Source organism: Podarcis muralis, chromosome 11, assembly GCF_964188315.1.
Source record: "Podarcis muralis chromosome 11, rPodMur119.hap1.1, whole genome shotgun sequence".
Lineage (NCBI taxonomy): Eukaryota > Metazoa > Chordata > Lepidosauria > Squamata > Lacertidae > Podarcis > Podarcis muralis.
In genome coordinates this window covers 23,253,171-23,271,873 of record NC_135665.1, presented here as the reverse complement: position 1 = coordinate 23,271,873, position 18,703 = coordinate 23,253,171, and the positions used below count along the sequence as shown (strand labels likewise).

General features: G+C 43.5%; 2 protein-coding genes across 6 annotated transcripts in view; both read right to left on the bottom strand.

Moving 5' to 3' along the window:
- Window positions 1-1,831, bottom strand: part of PGGT1B (protein geranylgeranyltransferase type I subunit beta) — a 29,948-nt gene extending 28,117 nt beyond the window's left edge. For 2 of the 3 annotated variants that reach the window (XM_028748513.2, XM_028748514.2), the window contains exon 1: window positions 1,649-1,831. In XM_028748513.2, the coding sequence (XP_028604346.1) occupies window positions 1,649-1,782 (134 nt within the window). In that variant the 5' untranslated portion in view covers window positions 1,783-1,831. The remainder of the gene's footprint in view (window positions 1-1,648) is intronic. The other variant, XM_028748511.2, reaches the window with a different exon arrangement.
- A 3,399-nt stretch (window positions 1,832-5,230) lies between these two features.
- Window positions 5,231-18,189, bottom strand: CCDC112 (coiled-coil domain containing 112). 3 transcript variants are annotated; one of them, XM_028749027.2, is made up of 11 exons: window positions 18,037-18,189; window positions 17,714-17,827; window positions 16,459-16,529; window positions 14,989-15,110; window positions 13,905-13,994; window positions 13,133-13,208; window positions 11,835-12,219; window positions 8,951-9,364; window positions 6,421-6,519; window positions 5,690-5,808; window positions 5,231-5,615 (listed from the first exon to the last, which is right to left on the bottom strand). In XM_028749027.2, the coding sequence occupies exons 1-11, from the start codon at window positions 18,070-18,072 to the stop codon at window positions 5,585-5,587; spliced, it is 1,557 nt and encodes a 518-aa protein (XP_028604860.2). In that variant the 5' UTR covers window positions 18,073-18,189; the 3' UTR covers window positions 5,231-5,584. The 3 variants fall into 3 exon arrangements, with proteins under 3 accessions (XP_028604860.2, XP_028604861.2, XP_028604862.2); XM_028749028.2 differs by lacking the exon at window positions 17,714-17,827 and having other exon boundaries at window positions 18,037-18,186; XM_028749029.2 differs by lacking the exon at window positions 18,037-18,189 and having other exon boundaries at window positions 17,698-17,775.
- Between the last annotated feature and the right edge of the window lie 514 nt (window positions 18,190-18,703).

Below are 18,703 nucleotides of genomic sequence, written 5' to 3'. Positions count from 1 at the left end.
AAACGAAGCTTGCCCTGCAAGCTCCGGGGATAGCGGGGAAGCGCAGTGCGTCTTCCCCGCTGTCCCCGGACCTCTTTTGAAGCAAGGGGCGGCGGGGAGAAGATTGCTTCTCCCCGTTGCCAGCCCCGCAATCTCCGGGGACAGAGGGGAAGGCGCGCGTGCCTTCCCCTCTCTCCTCGGACCCCTTTTGAACCAAGGGGCGGCAACGGGGAGAAGCGATTCTCCCCGCTGCCCCTTCCCTTGCTTTAAAACAGGTCCGGGGACAGAGATTGCGGGGTAGGCAACGGGGAGAAGCAATCTTCTCCCCGCTGCCCCTTGCTTTAAAACAGGTCCGGGGACAGAGGGGAAGGCGCGCGGCGCTTCCCCTCTGTCCCCGGACGGTCTCCATAGGAACGCATTGATTGATTTTCAATGCATTCCTATGGGAAACCGTGCTTCGCAAGACGAAAAACTTGCAAGAAGAAAACACTTGCGGAACGAATTAATTTCGTCTTGCGAGGCACCACTGTACTGTGTTATTACTTTCCTTAGTAGGTTGTGCAAACCACTATTCTGAATAATGCTTTTTATAGAGTAGGGGGCACTTGGGAACCAAGTTTATGGAACCAAGAGGGCAGTGGCCCAAAACAGTTTGGAAACAACTGAACTAAACTGAAAGTTGGGTCAGGAAGCTGTAACAGAGAAGATAGAAGTGGAAGAAACTGAAAAGATCCTGGTGAAGCCAATAAAGTAAAATATTTGCATTCGTGCTGTACTAAAATTATTTCTCTTTGCATAAAGGAGGTGTTGCTCCCAACTGAGACCAAGGCTCTGAAAGAGCGTTTAACTTGTATTCCAAAACAAGTTGTATTGTATGAAGGAGCGCTCCACTTGTATTCCAAAACAAGCTCAACTTGTACTCCAAAACAAGTTGAGCTGCGATAATCATCTTAGCTGGCACATCTGGGAACAAGTTTCTCCTTTTCACGTTTTTTCTGTACCTCCTTCCTGTTTTTGTTCATCTTACAAGAAAGCAGTACAGAAGCAAACCTCACCATGTCATGTTTAGCCAAGGCTTAACGCTTGATAAGACTCAGCACCAAAGACGGGTGTTCAGCCACTACGTTTAAGCACATGAATTTAGTGGACTTTAAAGAGAAAGGACACGGCGTTCCTCACCTCTTCACCATTGCTCTTATCTGAAAAGCTAGGATAGAGTCAGTTTATATTTTTATGCTGTGAACCACCCTGAGGTCTTTGGATGAAGGGCAGAATACAAAATGAATGAATGAATGAATGAATACATACATACATACATACCAAACTCTACCTTTTACCAATTGGGTTGAAGCTTAACATGAGCAAGAGTACCCAAAGAGCATACACAGAGTTCCCCTCAGTTCTGAGCTATACCACAACCAACATGGATTTGAGGGTGGGGGGTCGAGAGTTGGACGGGGGTAGGAAAGCAGAAAATCAGATTTAGAAATTAAACCTTGGGCAAGTCCAGAGGTCCAGGGGCTGCCGCCCCCGTTGCGCTCCCTGACACTGTGGGGGAAACCTCCGAGGGCTATTCTACGCGAGAATGAACGTGAGGAAGAGACCCGCCACGGGATGCCCAGCCGCCTTAGGCAGGCGCTTGTCCTTCTCCCACCCCCGCGAGGGCTACCTGCTGGTCTCCAGGGACGAATAGCGCTCGGGCAGGATCTGCAGGCAGCGCTGGAAGAACCGCACGTGCCGCTCCTTCAGGAAATCCAGCCGCTCTCCGTCCCCGAAGCCCCCGTCCTCCTCCGACGCCGCCATGTTGGCCAACCGCTCCCTAACCCCGCGCGCGCGCAGCGTCGGTCGCCGCCGGCAGCGGCACGCGGGTCACGTGGCCCGGCGGAGGCGCGGCGCTAATTGGGGGCGGTGGAAGCAGCTCCGGAGGGAGGAGGGAGCGCGGCTAAAGGGGCGGGGCCAGCCGGCATGGGCGCCAATCAGAGGCGAGCTCAGAAAACTTGCCGTCGTTTAAATAGGAAGCGCGTCGATGGGTTGGGGAGCATTGACGTGAGCATTCCACGTTTTCTTGTATAGGCGCTTGAGAGTTACTAGTCTTCCAAAATAAACGCCTTTTAAAAAGAAGAAAATGTTCGTGCTGGAGTGGTAAAAAACAAACCAAAAAACCCCCCTTACCTGCATACAGAGCTGCTCCACACAATGGCAACAGCCATAGCTGTCAACCTACAGATTTGAAAATAAGGGACCAGCAGCCTCGAAAATAAGGGATCAGCAGCCCAAATAAGGGATTTTGGCTTAGCTTATACAGAAATCCGCCACTCATGGAGCCATGCTGCTTTGGCTGCCCTGTTTTGCAGGGGGTTGGACTAGATGATCCTAAGGGTCTACAACTCCCACCAAAGAAGAGTGGCCGACAAAACTGATGAACGACGTCAAGATGGCAAAGCTTACAGGCAGAATTAGAAACCAGGAAGAGGACCTCTTTAATAAAGAATGGGGAAAGTTTATAATTTAGTTGAAAAGCTATTGTAAAGAGTTACATACATTGGTAGGACTGACAGAAAACTTGTAGTAAAAATTTGAACTATGGATGGACAAATGATTTATAAAAATAGAGTTATGAAAGGGATGCAGAGGGTATTCTCACAACATTAAGATGCTGCACTGGTTGGAGGGTACACTAAGCAGCACATCGGGGCTGCCGTCGTCCTGGCACGAGGAGTTTCATTGGCCCTTCCCCGCCCGAGAGGGGAGGGAGGGAGACTGGCATGAGGCGGTTGCGGCGCCGCTGCAGCCACTGAAGTGCCACCCTTCTGCTTCCCTCCCTATCCCCTCCTCTTCCTCCTCCCTCAGGCCGCCTCCTCAGCCGCCGCCGCTGCCGCCTCCGGCTTTCCCTGGCAGCATAGCGGAAGTCCCGCAAGAGAGGGGCTGCCTGCCCGCCCGCCGCCACCCGTCTCCTCACGACGTGCCCCTGAGGGGGAAAAGGGAGAGACAGAGACGCGGCAGCTCATGCGCTCTCTCTCTCTCTCACGGTGGAGGACCCCGAGCCGCTGTTTTCCTCCCAAGCTGGGCGAGCATGAAACCCGGGAAATTTAAGGGACATCATCAATCCGGGACAGCAGCGGGAAACGGCACTGGGATAAGGGAGTTTCCCACCAAATAAGGGACGGTTGACAGCTATGGCAACAGCTATAATGCCATGCTTTTTAATACTCATTTTATTCCATCGCTGCAGTGAAAATCATGGCTCAAACCCAACATCCAGATTAGCTATCTGAGCAGAAATGATCTTCTTTGAAGGATTCCCTCAATCTTTTTTTTTTCTTAATTCAACTGCAATATTTACTGCACAATGTGAGGGTGTCCACGGTTAGTTTGAAAGTCGCTGAGAAAGGCAGTCCTTCCCATCAGGCTTACAATATAAAAAGACGACACAAAAGGAAAGTGGATGCGGTGGGAGAAGGAAACAAGCAAGCCCGGTTTCAAGTTCTTGGTTACAAGTTGTTTTAATAACCACCTTAAATGGAAAAGTGCTGACAGGAGGCACCAAAAGTTGCTGATATCTCTCCTTTGCTGCAGCCAGTAAGAGTAGCAGCTGCCATGTGACAGTTGATGGAGGGAGGAGTCTTGTGCCTTAAGGACATAAGGGTGCTGTTGAATCAGGTCAAAGGCCCATCTAGTCCGGCATCTTTTTCAGTGTCCAGCCAGATGCCTCTGACGCCACAAGCAGGACCTGAATGCAACAGTGCTTTTCCCACTCATGATTCCCAGCAACTGGTATTCAGAGGTACTCTAAGCTTATATCCTGCCCTTCTTCCCAAAGGAGCCCAGGGCCCACCCCCCATTAATTTCTTTATAAACTTATTTTAAAGCCATCCAAGTGGGTGGCAGGGACGCGGACTTATAAAAAATATTGGGGGGGCCCGGGAAAGCTCATGAATAATAAATAAGCTCATGAATATGCAAATAAAGTGGCGCCGCCTCCTCGTGAGCGAATAGGGGAGAGCGTGCTGCGCCTATTAATCAGCTCCAAAGGAAATTGGGTGGAGCTTTTGCTCGGGAGGGAGGGCAGGAGGCATGCAGCCCGCCCCTCCCTGTGCATTTTGGGCTGGGGGAGGGGTGGCGATGGCGCTCTGCTGGAGGGGCGCCGGAGATTATTGGGGGGGCGGAGCCCCCCCAAACGAATTTTTGAGGGGGCTCGGGCCCCCTCAAGCCCCATGGAGTCGGCGCCTATGGTGGGTGGCCATCACTATTTCTTGGGGGAGTAAATTCCATAGTCTTAACTGTATGTTGTGTCCCCGTCCTGAGCCTTCCAACATTTAACTTCATTAAATAACTCCCAAGTTTTATGAGAAAGGGAGAAAAACTTTCTATTTATTTTCTCAACGTCAGGCATAATTGTATATACCTCCACCATACACGTACCCACCTTTTCGCTAAATTAAAAAGCCCCAGATGTTGTTTCCTTATTGCGGAGTTGCTCTAGGGCCTTTTATCATTTTGGTTGTCCCTTTCAGAACCTTTTCCAGTTCTAAAATATTCTTTCAATAAAATATAATATAATATATTATTTATATATATATATATATATAAATAAAGTTTGCTGGCTTGCCATCTGACTGGGTCGCCCCAGCCACTCTGGGTGGCTCCCAAGAAAAAGTAGTAAAAACACAACACAACATCACACACTAAAAACTTCCCTGAACAGGGCTGCCTTCAGATGTCTTTTAAAAGGTGTGGTCACCAGAACTGTGTTGTTGCACCATATATAACAGCATGATGATATTGGCAGTTTTATTTTAAATTCCTTTCCTAATAATTCCAAGCATGGAATCTGCCTTCTTCATAGCTGCCGCATACTGGGTTGACATTTTAATCGAGCTTTCCACTTTGACCCAACCGTCTCATTCCAGGTCAGTCATTGCCGGTTCAGACCCCATGAGTGTATATGTGAATGTAATTATTATTCTTTGCTCCAATGTGCATCAATTTATACTTACTTCCAATGAACTGCATTTGCAATTTTACAGCCCATTCACTCAATTTGGAGATATCCTTTTAGAGTTGCCCTTTCTTTTAATTTCCTTGAACAATCTGATTATTAGCAGCAAACCTGGATAGGTGTTTGCCTGACAACCATGTACAGCATCTGGGGTTCCATGTTGAAAGAAAGTCAATACATAAATGTAAGATAATAAGTAAAATAGTATGGGACAAATTTGACTTATCAACTCAATAACCCAGCAAAAAAGAATTTATAATGTAATTAAGTTTATTATAAAACAATGCATTCATTTATAGTCAAATGCCTAGAACTAAATTGCTAAATACAGATTCAAAGGGGGGGGGGGAGAAAATTCAAATAAAGTAAGAAACAGTGCATTTTTACTAGTAATTTTTGGTGTAATCTACATAAGGATGTTAAATAAAAGATAAAATATACATGACATAGAATGCAAATTTACATAAATTCATACCCTATATAAAACATACATCATTTATTACATAATAAAGTCTTACAAAAACAATAACAGGAATAGTAAAACAATTATTCAGGAAATTTATACATGCTTTGCTTATCTTCTAATAAAACTGTGCAGCCAACCAACTATTGTTCTTGTCGCCAGCTTGGGACAGCCCTGTAAAAATAAAGAGGGGTAAACATTCTGGGATGAATTACATTAAAACATACAAATAGCTTTTGTTTCCTTACCTGTGCGGAATATGCAGAAGTGGCCCGGAACCTTCTGGTCCAATTTCTTTTGTTCGTTCTTCCCAAACTTTTGTAGGCTTCAACAGCCTACGTGGGTCTCGAGGTACATTCATTCCAACCTGTTGACAGTGAAAACTTAAAAAAACATCCTAAAAGGCAACAGCAAACAGTAGCTATTATGTAGAAGCCAAAATGCAGCCGTCCATTGTTGTTGTTTTACCTTGGACTCACTTTGTGATTAAAACAAATATTTAATGTGAGTTCTAACAAAAATGGAACTGAAGAAGAATCAGCATTTTCAAGGGGGAACCCCTAAGGTTTTCAGTTAAAAATAAAAAATTCTAAGGGGAGAATCCTCCCTGAGTCAGATCAGGGCCATCAAGGTAGGCAAAGCCTTGAAGTTCTCCACTCTCTACAGCAGATCAGACCACCAATGCCTCCTGATTAGACTACCAAAAATGATCCATTCATTCCTTTTTCAGCAATGCAAACTACAGGTATGAAGGGTTTAATATGGTTTAGGATCATTGCTGGAAGAGGCGTGTCAAGGTCCCCAATACCTCGTCCTGATCCAAGTTCAGCTCTCAGCTGCTGCAATTTGCATGTGGTGCTGGTATGGATGGGAAATTTCGAATGGAGTCAATGGGAGGAGGGAATGGATGGTGTGTGAAATGGGGTGTTAGTGTGAACAAATGGATTATGATGAGCTGCATGACAAATTCATGTATTACCTTCTCTCTCAACTTTTCTCTCAATCTTCTTTCTTTTTCTATTCTTTTGTCTTCCTTTGCCTGTTTTTCTTGAATCTTAAACACAACTTTAGATAAATCCTAAATAAAATACAGCAAAAGAATAAAATACAGTGGGGAAAAAATCTCTTTAGAATCAATAGTACTAATTTTCAAGCAAAACAAAGCATCTTCTTATGCAACAGTGTTTAAATAACCAAGATCAACCAACTCTTTTTGAGAGTAACGTTCAGTGAAAGTTAGTACACAAAGGCCTCTGCTAAGTTAACCTTACAAATAATCAGGGTGGGAGTTCAAACCCCCCCCCCCCATCCTGCATACTGTTGCCTGACCTTTCCCACTTTTGCACTATTTATTCTCCAGAGGACACAGGGAGGGAGTTATTTTCATTTATACAAACTTCCCTCCCCAAGTCCTAGAAGATCATGAATGTCAAGCTGCCATGAAGCACTGTGCTTTCTCCACAACCTCAATGGGTCACTGTTCCCTTCCAGGCTTAGCTCTACGCACTGGTGCACATCTTTTGGGATCTGCATGGTTGTATCTGCTCAGTTAATCTGCCTACATTATGATATCTACTCTAGAGACTCTTTTCCAGACATCACAGGCTTTGGAAGTAAGGCAGGCAGAGACAGGGGATCCTTTTTGGGGGTGGAATCTGAGCTTGCCTGGCACCCACTTTGTCCTCATTTTAGCACTACTCAAACAAGCTTTTATTTTTCCACTCTTTTAAACATACCCAACTTTTAGAGGTTTAATTATTTTATGCAGCGACCTTTATCTTACAATATCTTGGTTTTTGTAAAGTTTATTTACTTAAAACTATTTCTATTCCCTCTTCAACCAACAAGGTTACCGGGGCGGCTTACATTAATTAGATCAGTAAGAACAAGAACATACTATTAAGAGAGTACAGCATGCTATTAGAAGAGGTGGCTGTTATGAACCATTTTTTCCTCCCCTGCTGCAGGGCAGTTGGTTCTAGTGCAAATACCAACTGACGTCAGGCAGGCATCTTCACTGACTCTTTTTAGCAGCCGCTTAAAACATTTTTGTTTCAGTGAGCCTATCCAGACATGTAGAAGTTACCTGTGTTTTATTTCTTTTAGGTACTGTTGATTTTAATAACCTTTTAAGTATTTTAAACAACTGTTTTTAATGATCATTTTATTTATTTTATACTTCTGTAAACCACTTAGAGGCTTACTTACAAGCAAATGGGATGTAAACTTTCTGACACAAACCAACCAACCAACCAACCAACCAACCAGCAGTCTCTTTGAGGGGTGAAGGGGCAAGACTCAGCCAGTGAAACAACAGCAGGAGTAGGATACACATTTGCCTTGCCTGAATCCAATTCTTAGCTTCCCCAAGAAAAATACTCACTTTTCTTTTACTGTTTTGTAACTGCCCAATAAGTGTCAATTATCTGAAGGGTGGTGAATACATTTCAGAGATAAAATACAGAAATATTCTCTTTCTCCAACCCACATCAAGGGGAGAGGGAACTATCAGCCAGCACTGTCATCTGGGGAAACCCAGCCAGATGGGCAGGGTATAAATAATATCTATCTATCTATCTATCTATCTATCTATCTATCTATCTATCTACAGTGGTGCCCCGCAAGACGAATGCCTCGCAAGACGAAAAACTCGCTAGACGAAAGGGTTTTCCATTTTTTGAGTCATTCCGCAAAACGAATTTCCCTATGGGCTTGCTTCGCAAGACGAAACGTCTTGCGAGCTCTTGCGAGTTTGTTTCCTTTTTCTTAAAGCCGCTAAGCCGCTAATAGCCGCTAAGCCGCTAATAGCCGCTAAGCCGCTAATAGCCGTGCTTCGCAAGATGAAAAAACCGCAAGACAAAGAGACTCGCAGAATGGATTAATTTCGTCTTGCGAGGCACCACTGTATTTCTACTACTACTACTACCACCTCTCTAACAGAGAAAGTACAGATAACAAACTGGCCACAGTATATTTGCATTTCTTTCTCTCCATTTCCCACTCCTGCAGAGAGAGAGGGCCAATTGGGGCACATATTTCCAATGCAAAGCTTTGGAATTATTTGTCTTGCCCATTGCTTTTCTCTCTGCCCACTTGAAGAATGTTGCCTGGGGAGGAGGAAGGAGCCCAGCATGCAGCCTTGAAGGTGGAGGGTGTATGCTTTGGAAACCGCACATGTAGCTAGTCTTTCTCCCTTTTCCGGGAGGAGGAGACATGCAGCTTCAAGTATTGGTTCCAGTATTATACAACAATTGAACGCTCACAAGTTTGTCTCAATTCTTACTCACCCTGGGCAAAGAGATACCTGGGCAAAGAGATCAACCTGTAATAGTAAGCAATGGGACGTGTTGCTGCACCACAGACAGCACCAATTAAAGGCAGGTGTAAAGATCAACATGTATTGCTAAGAAACTTGTCGTGCATTTTGATACCACGTATTTTGGTATCTTTGTTCTGTTTTGCTACACAAGGAGGAATGTGAAGTAAATACACAGGAGATCAATACTCACTCGCTCTTGGAACTTAAGAATTTCTTCTGCAGCAATTCTTCTCTTCTCTTCCCTTTCAGCTTCCTCTCTCTTTTTCTTCTCAAATCTCAAAAGCTCTTCCTCCTCCTTTTTCTGCCTACTATAGTCTTCCAACAGCAACTTTATATGACATTGCCGCTGCCGTTCCTTCTGCTTTTTCTTCTCCTTCTCTTCCTCTGCTTGTAGCTGAGCAGCCTGTTTCATTGAATATTCTATTGCTTTTTGCCTTTTCCACAATTCAAGTTCTTTCAGTCGTTTTTTCCTTTCCTCGTCAACTTTTTGCTTCTGGGCTGCTGCATGCTGTAGTATAGCTGTAGTGAGCCCTTCCTCTGGCTTCTTCTGGGCTAAGATTTCCTCTCTCTCTTGTAGCTTTTTTCTCTTCCATTCTTGAATGGACTAGAATAGACCAATTAAAGCAGATTATACTGTCACATTAGTTCCAGCTTTCTGAGGGCTATCAAAAATGAACAATATATTTCAAAATCCTTCCTATTAGAAACTCATGTCAATTAGGAACTTGGCTATTTTTCATGTAGAGTGAAAAAGTAGGTGTGGTTTCTTAACAGAATCTTATGAGATTTTCCTCAACAAACCACTTAACAATGCTTTGAACCCTCCGCATCAAATGCCAATATAGGAAGCTTGCAACTTATGCGCATTTAACCTGTGCATATTCAGCTTTATGTGGCAAATATTTTTGAAAAAAATTAAAGGGGGTGAAAAGGAGGCGGGGTTCCAATAAAACAACTTCGGCAATCCCATCTGCCACTGAACTCAATGTGTTCTGACTATATGTAATTTTGGCTTTAGATGCAATCCCCGGAGCAGAACTCCTGAGTAAGTTGTATAAAGTCTGTATAAAGCCTTGCCATATAAGAGGCAGTTCTGTAACCCACTTCACTGTTGCTGTCTCCTTGATTTAAACAGGGCTGCAATAATGTAGCTGGCATTGACTCATTCATGCCTTTGGCATTTAACTTAAGGCAAATTACAGGTTTTGCCCCAACTTCTTTAATGCCTAGTCCAGAGGTTTTCAACCTTTTTGAGTCCACAGCTCCCTTAACCGACTACATTATTTCTGCAGCGCAGCCCCCCGTGTGGGGCTCAGGAGCTCTGTGATGTTACCCCTTGCCTGCAGAGCTGGCAGCCTCTCATCCTCCCTTGTGGAGGGCTCCCTCAGCCTCCTCTCCCTTCTCCTTGTGAGTCCTCCGGGCAGTTGCAGCTGCCACCCCCGGTCTCTGAGCTGCCCCTCCTGTCCCAAAGAGAGGTGCCTCCTCACACTGCCCCACAAGGACCTGGGACTTGTCTGTCTATTCCCAACAGCAAGGGCTGGCAGGCTGGCTGGCTGGGCTCCCTTACCTGTTTGCTTCCTTGCTTACTCCGAGGCCACCTCAGCTCCTGGCAACCAGCACCCCCTGGCCAGCCCCAGAGGCACCACTTGCCCGCGGAGCACATTGTAGCCTTGGCTGCTGCAACAAACAGCTGTGCAAGCCTTTGGGAGGCAGAGACAGAGAGGGACAGAGGCCAGTGTTGCCTGTGGCACCCCTGATCATCATTCAAGGCACCCCTGGGTGCCACGGTACACTGGTTGAAAACCACTGGCCTAGTCATTGATTCTCCTATGGAAATCTGGGCCAAGCAGGGACAATTTGCAGGGGAGAACTTTGGGTGGGAGGAGGCATTTAATCCTTTTAGTTGCCAGCTCTCAAATCAATATCACTATTCCACACACACAAAACCCAACTATTTTTTGCCAGCTATGGGGAAGCCCCATATTGTGTGAAAAATAAGTTTCATCTACTTGCCTAAAGCTTCTCTATGGCAAACTACTCCCTTCTCATTCAAATCTGCAAAGAAGCAGCAACAGTTGGGCTTTAACACAAGGTTCAGGCAGAATGAGTAACTCCATACTGTGACGTTAACATATATGAGAGAGTGCTGGAGGGGAAATAGTTAAATAGGTTGCACAGACAGGACCCAGGGGGGTGGAGTCAGTGGGTCTATAAAACTAGTTCTGGGAGGAATTCTGGGGGGAGTTCGTTGGGAGTTGTTGGTGGGCAGTTGGTTGGTTTTAGTGGGTTGGCTGGCTGGGAAAGGCAGTTGGAAACGGCAGTTGGGAATAGAGAGACAGTTAGGGCAGTGGGTTCTTGAGCGTGGGGAGGTAAGAGAGATAGAGAGAGGAAAATAAGACTAAGAAAGTAAAGAGCAACAATGTTTGGAATGCGGTAAACGTTTTGTTTGCGTCTGAAATAAAATATACTCTTCTTTATTAATTGAAAAGCTGACTGAGACTGAAGTGATTTTACCAGGGAGGACCTGGTTGGTGGCAGCGGATTAGTGGTGTACGGGTCAATAGTCCATGAAACGACCGGGGGCTCCATACGAACGCCACACATACTTCTTCCCAAGTTACCTGCTTAGTCTTATTGCCTAAATTCCACTGCAATTTAAGAGATTTCAGATTATGTTTGCCAGCACAAAATTCCAGAAAGAAAAGGTATGTGCTAATATGGCAAAAACTGCCACACCTGTATCCTAAGCTGTTCCCCACAAATTAAAAACTACCATGTAATGAAGCCTCTATGCAGTCAAAGTAATGTACAGAATGACCCTTACTTTGTAAACTGTTCAGGAAATGATCAGGATTACAATTTTGTTACCCAAAAACCTGGGCATGTAATCCTTGGACGAAACAACATTTTTAGCAATCTTTAATCCCTTTACCTTTAGCATGTCCTGCTTACCAGCAAAGGAAAAGAAAGCCATGGCAGCAGAGCTAGAGATGAAGAAAAGAGGGTGAACTGTCTCATCGCTTTTGACACAAAGTTGTTTAAATGGCAAACGCTAATTAGCAACATTATCTCACCTCCTTTTTTTGTGCTTCTAAAATCAGAAATTCTTGATACCATTTCTCATGCTGCAGAATATCCTCCCTTGTTCTGTCAGGAAGATGATCAAGGACTTCATCAATGTACGATGGTTTTCCTTTATGCTTTGTCCACAATTTCAAAAATTCTTGGTGATCATATACATCCCAACCTCCTTGCTTGCCCCCTGTCTGTTGAAGGAATTTATCAAGCTCAGCTACTCCAGGAGGCAGGTGATTTTGTCTCTTTTTATCCACTACAAGCATGCCTTGTTTAGGCGTATTTCCTGTTGCTGAAGTACCTAATGCCCAGAGCTCAATTTTTTTCTCCAATGCATTAATCTCATTAGTAGCTGTCTTCTCCTCTCTCAGAAGCTCCTCATATCTTAAATAAAAGCATAATTAATAAACCATTAACAATTAGCAAAATAACTATCCAACAATCCTAAAGACAGTAAGATCTGGATAACTATGTGACTAGTACCAACCATGCTTGCCTGGAAAAATATGTTTGAAACTGAGTAGATTTGTAAAAATAGTTTTGGAAAGCAAGCTGATCAAAGTCAAAAATCCCACTGAGGATGCCTACATTATTGGATGTGTTCAACAATTGGAGCCTGAGAGTGGCAGCAAAACGTTGGAATAGTAAGTTTTCAGACAGTATTTATGCCAAAAGGTCATATAAACACTCTCTTGTCTATGTAGATGTAGGGCGGCATGCATTCCTGAAAATTGGGAAATACTGTCATCCCTGACCACTGGTCCTGTTAGCTAGGGATGATGGGAATTGTAGTCCCAAACGTCTGGAGGGCTGGAGTTTGCCTATGCCTCTTCTTGAGTAAAGTTCTCATAAGACTTCATCATTGGCCATGCTGGCTGAGGCTGATGAGAAATGTAGTTAAAAACATCTAAAGGGCACCAGGTTGGGGAAGGCTCTTCTAGTATAACAACTATCAGATTTAAAACCAGAGCATATGATGTACTAGATAAGAGGGCTTTCATGGTAGCTGTGCCCAGAATCTGGAACTCTCTCCAAAAGGACTTACACCATGCTCCTTTTAAGTGGCTTGCTAAAACCATTTTAAAAAGGCTTAAATTGCTAAAACCTTCCTTTTAAGGACCGGATTTCAACCCATAAATGTTAAACTGAACAACTTTTAACTGCTAGAAACTTAGTAGTTACTTTTTATTCTCTGTTCTGCTTCTAATGTTGTTATGTTGATTTAACTTTGCTATTAACCACCTTAGCGCTATCAAAAACAGTCAGGGTATTAATGCTTTAAATAAAAATAAAATACTTTTGTCGCTGTTCTTCTTTAAATGCATTTATTGACATTTCAGCGTCTTCCATCATTTCTCTGAGTCTGTCAACAACTACAAAATAGAGAGAAAGTTATGTTTATATATTAAGATAGAGAGGTTTGCTCACAGCAGATGCTTTAAAAATACTAACACATTGTAAAATAACCAAATTTAAAGAAAAGGGAAATGAGATAAAACCAGGACATTTCTGCTAATGCAAACATCATAAACAGTTCCAAATATCCTTCAACAACTACCTAGTGAATTTATGTCAGGAATAGATCTATAATAATCCAGTTCTTGTAAGATGGGTGGGCTACAATATATTATTATTATTATTATTATTATTATTATTATTATTATTACCACACAAACAAGTGAGCTTGATCACATAACGAAATGACACTTCCACCTATCACAGCTAAAGCAGAATTAACGTTCATTGAATAACAGCAGTTTGGCAGATCCCTGCTCTTATACATTGCAGGCCAACACAGAAGAGACCTTCAGCATGATATAATGAAGGTTTCCTCAGAAATAAGTCTCACTGACTTCCATTAGATTAAGTCCCTAGTATGTGAGCAGAGGACTGCAGACTTTGTAAACTGGGCTGCAACTGTGTTCAGTTTAATCCAATATCAGCCAAGTGCACAATGAAAACCCTTTCAGAGCTAAAACACAGGGAAAGTGTCAATCCGCAACACAATTATTCAGGCAAATTATAAGGATTTTCTTTTTCCTAGCAAAAAGATTAGTAGTAAGACTTACATTCTGGGGTTGGCTTCACATGTTTTAATTGTCGCTGGAGTCCTTTAACATTATTATAAATTCTGCCCAGTTTTTGTTGGATATTAGCTTCTGTGAAAGTAAACAAAAAAATAAATAAATCACCTTACACCTTCATTTTAAAACATCTTTATTCCAAAAATGAAAACTTCATCTGGTTGTAAATATTAAGATTATACCAGCAAGAATGATTCTTTCTTTTAAAAAAATGATTTAAATCAAGTCTTACTGACTAGTGATTTAAATCAAATCCACCCTGGTTAAAGGTGGGTTCTAGGTCTGAAAATGTTGAAGACTACTGCTCTAACTCATGGCAGAGAGGATTAAAAAACTCATTCTGATGGTAGTTCTCATGCCTTTTAAGATGCCACTTGGGAGGCCTCCCAGTCTTGGCAGGCAGCTTTTCAGGGGGATGACATTTGAAGGAGAGGCTTAAGAGCCCAATCTGTGAGTGGAGCAACTGCTGATTCTAGTTAATCTCCCATGGCACCTAATAGGAAGTACGGTACTTCCAAAAATGATCTTAAGAAGGTGTTGCATTTGGGAATTTTGATGCTGTAACATGTGCACATACCTGTTTTTAAAGCGGGGGGGGGGGGGAATATTTTATTCTTTAAAGAAAAAGTTGGGCAAAAATATTTTATACACACTGTGAAAATGCAAATTAAAAAAATCATTTTCATTTTTGTTCATTGTAACTGACATAATAATTTAAATAAAATGAGCAGCTACAATACTACAGAGCCTTATTCGCACACGTGCTACCCTCTCCCAAGTTTCATCTTAAGGTTCTTACAAGATTCAAACTCGTGACTTTACCACCCAGCATTTTCCTCTCTCCGCTCATTGTTTTGCTTACCATTCTGGAGAACTTGAAGCTTGCACACTATTTTGTGAGACTTTAGCCTAATAAAGGTATTGCCCTAATATAGATTTTAGAAATGGGCCAACCCAGCTACCTTTACCTTTTGTGGCGTTTGTGGGACATAAAATGTAGCAGGAAATGCTTTCAGCTATTATCAAACTGGTAATTGAATAAATATATATTAAGAAAACAATATTTTACTTTCTGCTTTCCGGTTCTTAGTCAGTTGATGTTCCAGTTCTTCCAATATGTTATATTCCCTCCTGAAATCACTCTTCTTGTTGAAGAGAAGCATATTTTTATCCCTTTCAATGCTCAGAAGTCTAGGGACAAAGTTTGGTTTAAAATGCATATTTGACAAATAACAGAATATACATTGGTACCAATTAAATCAAAAATAAAAAGTTTTGACCAGTTAGGTCTCCATGCAATACAAAAAAATACACTACTCATATTTTTCAGTTAAAATGCATTCACCCAAGCAAAGCAAATACAATAAATAATTTTAATTAGTCTATAGTTTGAACCTGTAAATTATTCTAGTAATAAGTAAAAAATGAATCAATAAATAGTCTTAAACCACATCACTTTCAGAAAAATATAAAATTATAATTTCCATAAAAACACACCTCATTTAAGGGCAAACCAGGCATGACCAGGAGATCTGCATTGTATACACATATCCTGCCACTTTTTCCTGATTAAAATGCCACTCAAGCCAAATGCCCTGCTGCATAAAACATGTAAGTACCACAAAGGCAATACTCTCCAATGTAGTCCTCATATGTCTTTAGGAATGCTAATTAATAATAAATTGGATGTTGATCAAAGCCTTACTACAAATCAAATTTCATTATGGTTATCTTAGGGACAAGTCTATTGTAACATAAAATTCAGCAGTCACATAATAAAGGAGAAATTTTGCTCCTTTTAAACTAATCATACTGAGTGGAAATGTTATGATTTAAGAATTTTTTCTTATTTGATTGGGCTTTGCTAATAGCTACAATACTAGGGACGCAGGTGGCGCTGTGGGTTAAAGCCTCAGCACCTAGGACTTGCCGATCGAAAGGTCGGCGGTTCGAATCCCTGCGGCGGGGTGCGCTCCTGTCGTTCGGTCCCAGCGCCTGCCAACCTAGCAGTTCGAAAGCACCTTCGGGTGCAAGTAGATAAATAGGGACCGCTTACTAGCGGGAAGGTAAACGGTGTTCCGTGTGCTGCGCTGGCTTGCCAGAGCAGCAATGTCACGCTGGCCACGTGACCCGGAAGTGTTTGTGGACAGCACTGGCTCCCGGCCTATAGAGTGAGATGAGCGCACAACCCTAGAGTCTGTCAAGACTGGCCCGTACGGGCAGGGGTACCTTTACCTTTACCTTAATAGCTACAATACTATGCACATTTACTAGTGTGTTATACAGTAGGGCTTATTTCTGGGTAAACATGCTTAGGATTGGACTGCACATGTTTGTACCATATGAACTCTATGGGTGGGGTCATCAAAATGACCCAAAAGTCTCCTTTTTAAAGCTGAACAAAGATTATACTTCCTTTAAAGGTATTAAACAAGAATATTGAACTATATGAGTTCCAAGTCACTATCCTGTTATAATTTCTTTGTTTCGTTGTAATTTTAAACTATGTTTCCTACAACAATAGAAGATATACACTTACTCTTTATTTAGTTTGTCCCCTTCTCTTATAAATTCAGCTTTCTTAGGCTGATCAGCTTTCATCTTGCAGTTCTGAAATTTTGTTGAAAAGCAGTTGAATTACTGAAAGAACCGTGATTCTACCCAAAACATGAGAAGAAATGCATTAATCAGAAAAACTGGGGGGGGGGGTATTTAAAGGGTGCTTAAAAAGTAAAAGATGAATGCCTGATTCAGTCATCTTTCACCTGAATCTTAAGGTAAAGGTAAAGGGACCCCTGACCATTAGGTCCAGTTGTGACCGACTCTGGGGTTGCGGCGCTCATCTCACTTTATTGGCCGAGGGAGCTGGCGTACAGCTTACATGTGGCCAGCATAATTAAGCCGCTTCTGGCGAACCAGAGCAGTGCACGGAAACGCCGTTTACCTTCCCACCGGAGCGGTACTTATTTATCTACTTGCACTTTGATGTGCTTTTGAACTGCTAGGTTGGCAGGAGCAGGGACTGAGCAATGGGAGCTCACCCCGTCGTGGGGATTCGAACCACCGACCTTCTGATCGGCAAGTCCTAGGCTTTGTAGTTTAACCCACAGCGCCACTGAGTATGAGGCCCCAAATCTACTTTCTGCTTCCTTTGCAGTGATGTGACAATTTTGCTTTATTCAGAGGGGAAATCTAAGCCTGATCTCTATGTAGCAGACATTGAGTCTGACAGTTAAGTTTTTCGTGGGGATTCGAACTGCCGACCTTCTGATCGGCAAGTCCTAGGCTCTGAGAGCCAGTGTGGTGTAGTGGTTAAGAGCGATAGATTCGTAATCTGGGGAACCGGGTTCGTGTCTCCACTCCTCCACATGCAGCAGCTGGGTGACCTTGGGCCAGTCACACTTCTCTGAAGTCTCTCAGCCCCACTCACCTCACAGAGTGTTTGTTGTGGGAGAGGAAGGGAAAGGAGAATGTTAGCCGCTTTTGAGACTCCTTCGGGTAGTGATAAAGCGGGATATCAAATCCAAACTCTTCTGTGGTTTATCCCACAGTGCCAAGGGTGCTTAAAAAATAAAAGATGAATGCCTGATTCAGACATCTTTCACCTAAATCTTAAGTCGGTTGAATTACACCACTAATGGCGAATCAAATAAAGGAATTTAAATTTCACATTAAAATATTCTAACGCAATATCTCATCGCAATATGTATCTCCAATATCCCTGCAGAGCAAGATTCATTCATTTACTGTGGCATTTGGGGGCAAACTCGGAGCACACCTGAACCTTCACGCACATAATAGTTCCTGCGCACAAGGCCCATAAGCTGGGCGGTTGCGGGTCCGTAGCCTTCCCAGGGTCCCGATCCCCCCTGCGCCATGGCGGAGCCGGTCCTGGTGGTACCGGATCCCTGTATTTGCGGGAATAATAGACGCGTTAATGGAGGCTCTGACGGCACAGGGAGCAACGGTGGTAGTTTTCAGACACGTGTATGAAACCAGCGAAGTCCCGTGTAACCCTCGGTCTCCGCCTTTCCTCCCTCGGCCACAAGCAGAACCTCACTCAGAAGCCCACAGAGACGAAGCTCGATACAGTTTGAGGGTGATGGGGAGTATTTACCTGGTTGCTCCTGGTTACCGTTGCTAGGGCGGCCATTGTTACAAGCGCTCAAGCAGCGCGGGGCTGCATTGGCGACGTATCGCCGTTGCCTATGGACGACGTGAGGCCCGTGACTCGACGACGTCACAATGGGGCGGGGCTAAGCAGCGCTCTTCCCGCATAGAAGAAGCTGGAGCGCCAGTTTCTCCCTCAGTGGCAGTTTCCTTTCGTTGCTGCCGCCGTGGTTGCCTCCGCATAGGAATCGATAGAGAAAACCCCGCATTTCATTTATTCCCTTCTTACGTGTCCCGCCCTCAAAGAAGCCCAAGGCGGCAAACAGGCAAACAAGGCAGTTAAAAAGCATATTAAACAACATTAGGGACATCTAAAAACCATTTTGAAAAACAGGAACATGCTCTCATGGGTGATAATTTCAAGGTTGCCAGGATTTTGACACATCTGTATCGGACAACAGCGTTTCATGGCACTGTGAGGGCCACAGCAGCGCACAGCACAAAATCAAAATCGCACAGCTGGAAGGGTCATCTATCCCAAAGCAGACCAGAGTAGACATATTTAGGATTGCACTTATTATTTAAGGCAATTCTAGACACGGGTCCAAGCGGTTTCCTCCTTGCTCCGCACCTAACCTGTCCCCTTCACACTAAAGAGCGGGGGTTTTGGGGGG